Source organism: Maylandia zebra, linkage group LG18 (genome assembly GCF_041146795.1).
Source record: "Maylandia zebra isolate NMK-2024a linkage group LG18, Mzebra_GT3a, whole genome shotgun sequence".
Taxonomy (NCBI): Eukaryota; Metazoa; Chordata; class Actinopteri; order Cichliformes; family Cichlidae; genus Maylandia; species Maylandia zebra.
In genome coordinates, this window is record NC_135184.1 from 8,587,206 (window position 1) to 8,600,160 (window position 12,955).

A 12,955-nucleotide genomic window follows, 5' to 3' on the forward strand; every position below is an offset into this window, starting at 1 on the left:
CATTATTTAGCTGTTTGTCTAGCATTTCACCAGCCCCCTGCTCCAGGCTTCATGAAAATAATACGAGCTCCATAAATGATGCATTCAAACAGGCCCAGGGAAAATCCTCTTGAAACGGGGGCTTTCGTGTAGTCTTTGCAGTGTCATTTCCAGGAGCCGGTGTTGTTGCAGTTACCACCCCGACACAACAGGGGGCAGTAGCGTCCTTGACAACTCATGAACCTTTCACTACACCCCATTTTCCCGGGAGAGCGCCTAAGCGGAGAGATGTAAAACAGCAGAGGTGCCACTCTGATCAGTAAAGATAGTACGCGTTATATTTGAGCTACTATTTATTTTTCCTGATATTAAGTTGTAGATTTTTTAAGGGGTGTTGTTAATATTGCTCTAAAGCAACATTATGGAGCCTTCAGAGGAATCTACATTTGAAGCATTTTGTCACTTTTTGCTTATATTTTGTTGCATTTAAGTTAAAGTGTTGTTTTTCAAGATATATTCATTTGTTTATTATATGTGTTATTTTTTTTCTTGGAGCATTCACTTGTACTTCTTTATGTTAAAGGATGGGTATGGTGCTATTACTGATCTGGCCTGGTTGGCATAAAACTGCTGGATGAGATGTTCCCTTTCTAAAGCTTGCAATGACAATAAAAAGAAGCTTAGACACACTCGGGCCATTTTTGTTCTCTTTTAGCCCTGTAACCTTTAAAACTCTTCTTAACTGTAATTTTAAGATGCTGTTTTGTCTATTATTTGGCTTTCAGTGGAAAGCATTTGACAAATGGCACATTCTCTGAGTACTGTCTTTGCTTGGCGCGTCTTGTAGTTGGAGATTACGACACACTCGATGGGCTTGTCCAGTGTGAATGAACTCATTTTTTATATATCTCAAATATCACATCACTTTTTGAGCTACTCTTCATGTAAAACTCAAAAATGACAAAGAAAATGACTGACAAAAATTGGGGAAAGCTGTTTGACATTCACTTTCCACCACTTTCTCACAGTTTTATGTGTATTTCTTTTACTTGTGGTAGTCCACTTGTAACTTTGTGGTTAATTTGGTGACACATTAACCATCAGGACACTCTGGCCCTTCAATAAAAGCCAAGCTTTACTTTTGAATATTACGGATTGTAATAAGTTGAGAAATATTTTCTGAATATCTGCAGAAATGAGATTAAAAAGGCTGTGCAGATCCCCATACAGAGGGCTCATACTATCTTTAAAGAGGGGTCGACACCCCTGGTTTGGAATGACTGTAGGTTTTCAAACCTTTTTTACCCAAGATCCACCAAAGGTCGAGGCAAAATGTCAAGGCTCATATTCATGTCACTAAAAAAAATAGCCTCTATCTCTGCTGGTTCTGCTGTCAGATCAAGCCCCCTTTACTCTGCGTTGCTCTACCAGTTTATATAACTGGCATTCACCTCCTTATCAGACTGACCCTGGTTCCCTCATGCCTTTTTAGCTTGCTTGGCACCATTTTGGCAGTGTAAATTGCAGACTTTAAAAGTGTTTTAGCTTTTCAAAATGTTCTCCTCCTCATTATGAGTCATGGCCTCTGATGTGTACTTGCTGGGAAGACTGAAAAACACCAGGAATTAAATTCAGGTACCATTTAATACAGATTGCATCGGGAAACATGCAGCCATTGCAAGAGAAGTCTGACAAAAAATTTAAAGTACTATTTTTTATATACCTGCATGAACATAGCAAACCATTAGCTTTGTTATATTTTACTCATCTTGTCCATTCCATAGTGAGTTGTATACTATCTTAACAGTAGCGTAGAAGCTTTGACTAAGCACAGTCACATCTTATTAGTAGCAACAGAGTAGTTTTATTCAATACATGTTGTGTAGCTACAGTAAAAATATATTTTTCTTTGGGTAAACCAAGTACGTGAGTGCGCATGCGTACCGAGCGGAAACCGCTCGCTTTGGGCTCCCGTAGCGAGTCATCTTCTCCTCTGACAATCTTTGGCTGAGATACAACTTTTGGCGCCGAATATTCCAAGTTATTATTTTGCCCCTCTGCAGCGCGGGAGTTGGTGTTTTCGTGTGTGTGAATGTCGGAGTTTTGCTGCGATTTAAACGTTTGTTTTAACCGGGTATCAGGTGAAGGAAGAGTTTAAAAACAACATGCAGCGGAGCATCGCGTAAGTGCAAGCCAAAGTTTGCAGTTAGCTTGGTGGAAATTAGCGCTAGCTTGACGATGCTTGTGTCTGTGCACTAGAAGAGTTAGCTGTGTAATGAGTGGTGATCAGGCGGGCGGGCGGGGGGTTATGTGTGACTTACAGGGGGTTACACTAAAAACAAAAAAACAAAAACATGTCCGTTTCGGTGTTAATCGGACTACCTGTAAGCTAGCTTTAGCATGTTTTTATCTGCGTCACTTGTTTGGAAAATAGGGTAGTTTTATCTCCAGCACAGACACAGACGATATCATAGCTATATAAGTATAAATGATCTTTAAAGGCAGGTTATTTTCCTGCCTTATAGAGGCTGTGATCAGTGGAGCCACATTGCTCTAACACTAGATAGCAAAGATGGTAATCTGTGATTCAGCAAGTTTCTAATTAACAGGCAAACCTTTTTCTGTATTATTGTAAAAGTGCGGTCTTATTACCGATTTTTATTACACTTTAATGCACTAAATACAGACACGTGTTGGTATAAACATGTATCAAGCCAGTGAATGCTTGTGTGGTCTTTTTACAGATCCTTCTTTCAGCCCAAGAGCAAGGACATTCAGAAGAAAGCTGCAGAGGAGCCTGTGAAAAAGTGAGTTAAGACTTATCTAGAGTCTGCTGCCTGGAATCACTGTTAATTTAGCTTTGACACTGGGGTGTTTTAAATCTCTCAGATCAATTGAATTAATCTAGACACAAATTATAGTTTGACTCCACATGTAAGCATGCCTGGTCTGTATATAGTTCAGGCAAAGAGTAGGTGTTACCTTATTTAACTAAAGCCTAAAACCTGGAAACAAAAGAGTTAAAAATCATGATCCTGGTGTCAGCTTTGATGTATATGTATGAAAATCCTGCACCTCTTTGTTTTCTTTAAGCTTTGAACATGCTCGTGCTACTTCTGTGAGGATAGATCAGTTTAAAACCTCAGGTTTACCTTACATAGTAATTGCTTGGCCCAAAAAGTCCCATCTTATTCAAAGAATGAAGATTCAGACTTTGCATAACGTGATCACGGTGCAGTCAGTTAAAACTTCTGCATTGGCGGCTGCTGCTGTAAAACCTCGACTGTTTAAACATTATACCTTTTTGTTAAACCTTCAGAAAAACCCTTTTGTATATCTTTTCTAATTAGACTTTTGTTCGTTAGTTTTACTGTGGTTATTTACACCGGTTTCTCTTTGTTTCTCATCTTAATTCAAGCCACAGCTGAGTGTCTTTGATTTTTAATAGAGGTGCAAATGCACACCTATTTCTGGCACTTGTACTGGGAAAAGGACTGCAGAGCAAAAGTAATAACTGTTAGTGTTTTTTATTAATAGTTATTGTCTCAGATGTCTTGTTTTCATAATAGTTACATAGCCTGAACTTAGAAGAGTTGGCTTTTGTTTTAGTGGAGTTTAATGTACTCATTCATAACATAGTCACTGCATCAAGGCCAATTTTGAACCCTTAAAACTTTTAATTGGGCTGCAAATTTCCTTATACTTGGACAAACAGGGCTATTTTAAGGAATAAACCACATAATAAAACTGTCATATTATCAGAAGGATGGAGATTTTTACTGCCTATAATACAGTTAAAATACCTGCATTTGTATTCAGGCAGAAGCATAAAGCGAGGTGGCTGATACGGCGCATACTGATACCATTTTCAAACATATTTTTGTGTTGAAAGCCCACCCACGCTAAGCGTATGTGCAGTTATCTTCGCTGCTGAGTGAAACGTTGTGTCCAGTTGTTCCTATCAAAAGATGAAGAGACGAGAACTTCAGTTTCTCATCTCCGAGCTGCTTTGGTGATAAAATGTTCATTATCTCTAGACTCTTTAATCTTTTAAGTACGTCTTAAAACTCACTTTAATTGACTTTCCTTTCATTGCATCATTGCTTTGACCTCTTTTTACGAGTCTTACTTTGATTTTATAGGTTTTCTTTTTATGACAGATTTTACTGTTGACTTGATCCTGTAAAAATGCCTAATATCGCACCTTGTGGGTCAACATTACCACATGAATTAACCTTAAAGTGTTCTTTTATGCTTTTCCTTGTTTTCTGTTATTAATATACTGTTAAAATGGTGGCTGTTTATATCAAATACAATTAGAGTTTTGAATAATAAAGTCGGCGTTCATGTAAGTAGTTCCTGTAAACCGGCTCTTTAAGCCTTCTGTTTGTGATGGGCGATCAAGTCTCCTAAAGGTGGCCTTTTTAAATATTGCGAGTTTAAAACAGTTTAAAACTTAACAAGTTTAAATGAATTTGTCAATATTATATGAAGAAACAATGGCTTTATGTCCTAAATATCTACAGAGAGAAGATATTTTAGCTCAAGTTGAACAAGGGCTGCACTGTACTTTTATCTAATACTCTGTAAAGGTTTGTGTATTCAGTGTATCTTTAGCAGTCAGGCAGGTTATTAGTGCTTGTTTTTTAGCATAGCAAAAGACCAAGTCTGTTGAGGAAATTAGTGTAGCTTAAAAAAGAAGTATCACAGTTTCACATATCTGTAAACAATACACAAGTTAGCAAAAAATACTGCCCCCTGGTGGTCACAGCTTTAGTTAAACTTTGCAGAAGCTCATTGCAAAGTGTACCTTTAAAAATATATAAATAAATGTAAAAGGAGTGGGAGACCTGAAACAGCTTGTTTCAGACAGATGATGAGCTCCAAGGTCCAGGTGAAGCTAAACAAACGGGGTCGAGTGTAACCAATGACCCGATTGGTGCTATACTGCACCCCCCCCCCCCCCCCCCCCCCCCAAAAAAAAAAAGAAGATATATAGATATATATAGACATGCTGGCCTGTTTGGGTCAGTGATGGCATATGGCATGTCCAGCGTTCAGCTGTAAAGCACACTGACTAAAATAAACCCTGAATGACGAATACTTATTTTTCTTTGTTTGTTTTTTTCAGTGTTTTCACATTAAAATGTAAATAAGTCATCAAACAAGCTGTTTGCACAGCTTCTCTCGCACAGCTGGTCCCCTCTCTCTTGGAAGCAGTTATTCCAGCAGCAGAGTCTTTATTAATTTTAAAGTTTTAGTTGCTGATTATTTTATACATATAGATTATCTCTAACTATAATAAATAAAGTCTCTTTCTGTTTGTTTGTGAATTCTTTCTACACAAGCAGTAGTTAAGTATCCAGACTTCGTACACAGATGCATCTTAGGACCCTAAAGGTTTCCATCTATATCATATCCTATGTTGTCATCGTGATGTCTGGCAACCACCCACCAAAAATGCTTAATTGATCTATAACACTTTATAAAAGCATCATTTTAATTCTGTGATGGTGACATCTGATTTATCACAATACATATTATATCATGATGCTATGCAGGTTGCCTGGCAACCACCTAACAGTGGATTACAGTGACAGTAGAGCAGGGCATGCACCGTTTAATATAAAATTTATTTTGATTAAAAAAACCGGCCGTGTTAATGTAGATTCATTATTTATAAATAATAGGCTATATAATATGTTGACCTGTGAATCATGCAAAGCTACTCAAGTAAAAGCACAGAATAAAAAGTATTGAGATGGAAATAAGCCCAATAGGTCCCCTTTAGTGCTTTATTTAAAATTTGTGATATCTGTTGTGTGTTTCTGTGGTTTATCTCCAGGCCTGTCAAGAGTCCACTGAAGGTGCAGAACGGTGTTCAGGAAGCAGAGTCGCCCATCAAGAAGGTTGTGAAACGCTGCCGTCAAATCCTGGACAGCGATGATGACGAGGCGCCAGTCGTTAAAGAACAAGTTCCCAGCAAGGGACAAGGAGACAAAGAAGCTCCTGGTAAAACAGAAAAGGTAAAAGCGACATGTGGTTTTATAACTGGGACGTCAGAGTTCATTTAATCTGTTGCATTCAACACATCAGCTGCAATTTGTGAGTGACGTTTTCACCAATAAAAGACTGACAGATTGATGGGATGTCATGGTGCTAAAGAAAAAAGCAGGCATGCTTTGTAGAAACACTAAACAGTGTGTTACCCATCAAATGCTGAACGAGTGTAATGAAGTCTCTTAGGGCTCCTGTAGGCATATCAGTGCCTATTGTTGGTTTGGTTATGGGGAAAAACAATGCTACACAAAAGCCTAGTAATTGTATGGTGAATCACAATGTTGAATACATTTGTCAATAAGCCATGTAATGAAAAGACCTGATTATCAGCTTTGGCTGTCTTTCAGCCACCTGTTGTTTGATAAACACTTCACTTAACCAGCCTGTTTATTTTGTTTGTTGTATGTTAGCAATTATTCACTATTTGTTGATTGAGGGAAGTGATTATGATGATACATGATGTTTGTCAGGCTGCCCTCACCTCACATCCCTTTCATATGGGTGTAATTATTAATTTTTTGTGACAAGGTACTAATATATCCACTCTTGCACTCTTGGCAGTGGAGCAGCTCCCCCGCAGATAAATGCAGGGCAGCGACTAAAGATCACTTTCATCAGTAATTAATAATCTGATTTGTTATTAGTCTATAAAATGGTAAATGAAGTGTCAAAATACCTTAAGTAATCTTGTGATGCCAAATTGTTTGTTTGCTTGATAATAACTTGGTAAATAATACATTTTCTGCACTGTGCAGTATGGTATTGAACTACTTATTGTTAGGGTACATGAACATTAGAAATAGCCTGCAATGTTGGAGAAACAGCATGTTTTCTCAGGAAACCCTTCATGTGAACGCCACCTTTCCTTCTTAATTTGTAGTGATATGGTTTTATTTGAATCCAGATGTTTAACATCATTAGTTTGCTTGATTTAAATGTAGTTTTTGCTGTTCCAGCTCTTGATGGTCGATGCTTAATAATGATCCGGTTTGCCTTTCTACAGCTACCCCTTGCTGTGGCAGAAGCTGGCTGTTTGTGTTGCTCTTGGCTTTCTGTTTTGACTTCTTCGCTCTTTCCAACTATTATTATATTTTTTTAATGTTGTTGAGGCCAGTTGGTGGGAGATGTGACCAATTCAGTGAGCTGCTGGTGTCTTTATAAAGAAGGGAACCTTCAGCTGGGGAAAGGGGATGAAAATAGTTTAACAAATGATTTTTATTTTAATGTGATTGTTATGTAAACACTGTTATTCACGTGTTTATGACTTTTTAACTGTTCAGACTGGTTAATGTTCAATATTGATCAGGTTTGCTTTTATCTGTTTGTATTGATTTCTTTGCTAACGTTCCAACTCCTTTTTAAGACTTCTATTTTTGAGTTTTTATTCTGAGGGAAGTTGGTGGGAGACCAATTCAGTCAGTCCATCTCCAGACTTAAAAATTCCCTCCTCCGTGATGTAAACTAGTTTTAAAGCATATCTCCAGTACCATTGTTACTTATAATGATTAGACAGTATTTATTCATGTAATTATTCTTTTTTTTTTTTTTTGCTGTTGTCAAACGAATTGATGTTCAGTATTGATCAGGTTTGCTTTTATCTCTTGCTCTTAGCTTTCGTTTTCACCGTCTGTGCTATAATTATATTTATAAAACATATCTCTCCTTTGAATGTAATACAGAACATTTCCATAAAATAAGGAGTGGAAAATTTGAATCTCAACAGAAATCTCCATGTATTTCATTAATGTCAGTAACTATAGTATTTGCCTTTCTCTTATCTTTAATGACAGCAGCACTTAATCCAAAAAACTGATTACCTCAGCCTCGCTATCACCATTTCACAAGGACCTTATTGTCAAGTCAGGAGTGGTGCGTTGACAAAAAAGTGCACAGAAAACGTCATGCATAAAGGGCCATCTGAGGCAATAGAAAGTCAAGTGACTGGACCTGCAAAGTAAATGGGACTCTGAAGTTAAACCATTAGCATTGAGACTAAAGGATAATGCTATTGAAGCCAACAGGATGAGGAGGAGTTCAAATGAGAGCTGTAAATACATTTCTCTCACTTTTCTCCAACCTCTCTTTGTTCCTTTGCGCTATATCAAAGTGAAACTGAACCATACAGCTACAGCTGCCCTCAAATAGCATCAGTAAGCTTGTTCTCTATTTTTGATTGTCAGTGTTGTGAGGAGAATCCCCGCTGATGGGTGCTTTGTGACAGCATGAAGCAAAATTTTCACTGAAGTTTTTCATCTGTTTAAATTGCTGCAAACTCTGTCAGCTTTACCTGGTATCTATTCACCTTGGTTCACCTCATTTCATAGAGTTTGTTTGAATGTAATGTACCCTATATAGACGAAGGTATTAGGTAGAGCAGGGCAATATGACCAAAAATATTTTATCACGATATACATTTGAAAATTTGCGATAACGACATAACTGACGATATAATTGACACTAGACAAAATACTTTACAACTCCACAACTTTATTAGTGCAAAAAACCCCATCAATGTATTTTCACTTAAACAAGCAGCTGTTTTTTATGTGTGTTAAAGTTATATAAAAACGTAACAGTGCAAATTCCTTGCTGACAGTTTAACCAAAAGGCATTTCCAGTGGAAATTGGCCGACATATCCTCAGCATAACCATGTATAATATCCACAAAACTTAAAGAGAGGTTATACACACACAATACGGTAATATTATGTCGAAGCACAGTACGTATCACTCCGCGAGGCGCCTGCCTACGATAGCCGTAATGCTCCGACAATCCATCAAGCAGTGCGGGTTCGTAGCTTAGCAAAGTCGTACTAAAAACATTTGACAGATTTTTGCCGTGTACCACATAAAATCGTTTCGAGGTCAGTAAACACAACCAGAACTCATACATAAGGCACATAAAGGATTATAAGGGGCTCTGTCGATTTTCAGAAAAATCAATCAATCAATAAACTTTAATGTTACTGCCATAGATTCATCAGTACTTTTTTTTTTTTTGAGAGGAGGGGGGAGGTCGATCTTTCACTGTGTTTGTTTTTTTTTTTTTCTTTCTTAACCTACCCCAACCATTTCACCTTGTTTCCCCCTACAAGATGTGATTTAGAGACCCTTCCATCCTCTGAGACTATTGCTAGACGGCCTTCTCTTGACAGGACTGTTGCTGGAGGGAGTCTTGTGTTCTTTATTTAGCTAATTCTGTTATCTGTGACTTTGCTTCTCTGTTTCTCAGAGAACAAAGCCTTTCGTATTGATCTTCTCTCAGTGCGCTCACTTTTCCTCGGCCTGATCGTGCTTTGGATTCAGCTGATCCAGTTTCCACAGCGGTCCATGCTGCCCTCTTGCAAACCTTCACTCTAGTCTTGATTTGGAGCCCTTAGAGCCTGTCTTGGATCAGAATAACCATTTTTACTTCTAAAACTTCTAATTCTCAAGCCATGCCTTCCATTATCACAGTGGTGTTTAAACCCCTTTTAGAGATTCACTTCTTACCATAAGTCTGGTGCCTTCTAAACATGTTGGCTTCATGTCTAAATGAGCACCTGTGTTAATTTTTATGAGCTACTAGGTCAAAATATTCTTCATCATAAAGATTTACAAAAGTCCTAAGATGGGTCCTAAAAAATCTTGAAGGATTTAAGGATACTTTTAAAGCATAGGTTATTGGTTGCCAAAACGTAGTTCAAAAATTAGAAACTGCATGTCTTCATCAAATTACTTTATTTCACATTCAATAAACAATTTCAGCAATAAAAAACTAAATAATACACAGTACTCGTATTCCTCAGCAGAACAGGCCACATTTTGGATGAGCCACACAAACAATCCACAGCGATCCAAATGATATTGTTGCAGACAGGTGGACAATTGTTGCTGTCACTTCCTTTTCATTTTCAGTAATATCTGTGGGTGATGGCGGCCATGCAAACAAACCATGATCTGCAGTCATTTTGCCTGTTCAAGCTGTTGTTCATGCCGCCTCTTGTCATAATGCTTACCATCACTCGTGCTTGTGTCTTTCAGAAGGATGATGCGTTTAAAGCCGTTCCCACCCCCCTGTCTCCACCATCGACCCCAGCCACGCCTGTAACCCCGACCACCCCTGCCACTCCAGCCACCTCTGCTTCACCGGGGACCCCCAGCACTCCCAATTCCGTCTCCCCCACTGGGATCGTCAAACGCAAGACTGGTCAGCATCTGAACAGATTTTTATTAACTTTGTCTTAATTAAGCTGTTTCAGAATTGTGCTTTTCAGCTCGTTTTCCAAACTTGCACCATTTTGAACTTTGACACCAGCAGAGGATTAATAGCTTTCCTGCCTCGAGCTGTTTTATTTGATTACTTGTTAGCAGGCGCCTAATGGCTCCAAATACTCATTATTTCACAATGAGGGAGAAAACAGGAAATTTATCTCGAACTGAATGCATAAGAAGTTTGTTCACCAGAAGCGGCGAAGTTCATTTTTCACCCTTTTCTTTCATTTGTCTTTCCACACTCTGGACTGCCTTAGATTGACAACCACAAGACTAGACCGTGATTGCGCTATCATTAATCATCATCTGCTGCACCATGAGTACACCCTCCTGGAGCCTATATCATTATTTTTCTGCACGTCTTTGCACTGTGATAATAATATTATTACTGCTATGTTGTCTTAGCAGTGCATCGTTTGTGCTGACTGGGAGTTAATCGAACCAGCAGAGCATGTCGTCCTATTATTGCAGCTGATTGTCAGTGTTTATTTGGGTGCTTTCTTGGGTTTGCAAGCTTTAGAAACTTTGGGCTTTTTTAAAAAAAAAAACCAGCATAAACATATGTAGTGATCATTATTTTATAGCCGCAGTTGGTACACAGCAGCTTGAATGTTTCACATCTGCAAGATAAAACTGAAAGAGAGCTGCTGTTTCTTGTTTGTAAATTCTTAATCAGATGATGTGTAAATATCTGCATTTAAAATGAAACAGAATGGCCTAGTTATTTATTTTTTTTACATGGCTCTTTGTCGTTGCTGTCTTTCCCATATAACACCAGATACGTTGGAGTTTGAACAGAGAATTTAAGCTGCTTAGAGTTTTCTAGCATTCCAGCTTTGTCTTCATTTGAGAAGCACCTCCTCTCCCACTTTGTTTCCTTCATCCTAGTTTTTGCAGCAGTAAAAGTGTCTCGTTCTCTTCTCATCGTCCCGTTCTCTTTGTCTTTGATGACTGCAGTGTTTGCTTTCACCAGTGGTGCGTTGCCACAATAAGAGCCCCGCCACCATCACTGCTGGAGAAAACATCACATTAAAGTAACTCCCTAATTCGACCAGAAACTGCATTCTTAATGTCCTGGGTTAATGCTTTCATTATAATATCCAGAAGAAAAACATCAGCACTGCTACCTGTGCTAGAACCTCTAACAAGGGCCAAAACAGAGGCGGATGTGTTACCAAAACTGAAATTTCCCTCGAGCACCACTGCTGCATAAAATTGCAGGGTAATTTACACTGGGACTGTAAGCTGCTGTGCTGCATAATATTCTTCAGGATGGAATTAGTGTTTTCATTAGCAAAGTATGTATCTATGATTCTCTCTCCCTTTTTTTTCTCCTTCTTCTTCTTGCCCTACATCTGCAGCAAGAGAGCAGACTCGTCCTGTTTTCATCTCCTTATTCTCTTACTGTTTGATCCCGGCATGATTTCAGCTGGGATGCCTCCCACTTTTTTTTCCTTTCTTTTTTTAAATCATGTTCTTTTAATGTAATGTCTGTCCTGATATGTGCAGCAAGGAAGATGTTCCCTAAGAGGAAGCTCAACGAGAGTGGGAGTGGCAGTGACAGTCAGAAAGAAGAGGCAGAGGTCAAGGAGGAGCAGGGTCAGCAAAACAAACGGCCACGTGTGGAGACCAGTGCCAGCGGTGAAGGTATGCTTTCGCTTCTGCTGCGAGTCTGATAACCAAGTTTGGCTCCTGTACAGGTTTGGAAAGTCCACGTGGGAGGGGAAGTTGCACAGACACATCGGCTATAAGGGAGAAAAAAATCAGCATGCTATATTAACAAACTCGCACATTATCATTACTAAAATGCAGTTTTGGAAACTCTCAATTGCATCCTGACTAAACACATAAACAATACTTTTTGTTTAGCAGTGTCACACTACCAAACAGCTTATTTTCCTGCTGTACATGGTCTCATCCAGCCATTTGTTTCCAGAAATTTTATGGCCGATTGGGTTGCAATAATAAAGAGCAACAACTTGGATAATTAATTAGATATTAATCACCAGGCAAGCACTTTTCAGTTCCAGCTCCGCAAATAAGTGTTTCCTCTTTATTGAATCATGAATTTGAAAGATTTGAAGTGAAAGATTGAACATTTTCATTGCTGTCTCTGCTGTCACAGGGCTCTGGTAAATTGTGGCATGTGTTTTGTTTCATCATGGCCTTTTTCTCTGAGCTTAACGATGAGTGGAGGAAAACAAAAAAAATGTAGCCTATTGAATCAAACAAAGTAATGTCTAGTTGTAGTCCTATAGATGTATGTTGTTCAGAGAATTCTGGTACAGTGACGAAGTGACAATTTCTGATACTGACAGATAATCTCAAACAATGCAGAAGTGTATTTCCTTTAGTTTTGACTTGTGGTTGAGGACAAAAGCGAGTCACACCCCACAGGATCCCACACAGTTTATGGATGTCCACTTCTATCCGGGCCAGCTAATGTTAGTTCATAACTTAATGCTCAATTCTCTTCTGCAAATAAAGGGCTAAAAATAGTGAAACAGCCTTCGTGCTAAAACTGGATTACATAGGAGCGTATATGTTCATCTTTTATGTACAGACTACTGCGAGCATGTTAAACTCATTTTACAGCTCCACTAGTTGTAGTTTAACTACACATTTAATCCCTGAGATATCTCAGTATAACAAAAAGAAGTGC

The 12,955-nt window shown here is 38.5% G+C and overlaps 1 protein-coding gene across 1 annotated transcript in view; it reads left to right on the forward strand.

Moving 5' to 3' along the window:
- Positions 1 to 1,965: 1,965 nt before the first annotated feature.
- lig1 (ligase I, DNA, ATP-dependent) overlaps positions 1,966 to 12,955 on the forward strand; it is a 63,914-nt gene continuing 52,924 nt past the window's right edge. The window contains exons 1-5 of the mRNA XM_004555148.5: positions 1,966 to 2,161; positions 2,724 to 2,786; positions 5,825 to 6,005; positions 10,063 to 10,228; positions 11,803 to 11,940. Coding sequence (XP_004555205.1) covers positions 2,145 to 2,161; positions 2,724 to 2,786; positions 5,825 to 6,005; positions 10,063 to 10,228; positions 11,803 to 11,940 — 565 coding nt within the window. The 5' untranslated portion in view covers positions 1,966 to 2,144. The remainder of the gene's footprint in view (positions 2,162 to 2,723; positions 2,787 to 5,824; positions 6,006 to 10,062; positions 10,229 to 11,802; positions 11,941 to 12,955) is intronic.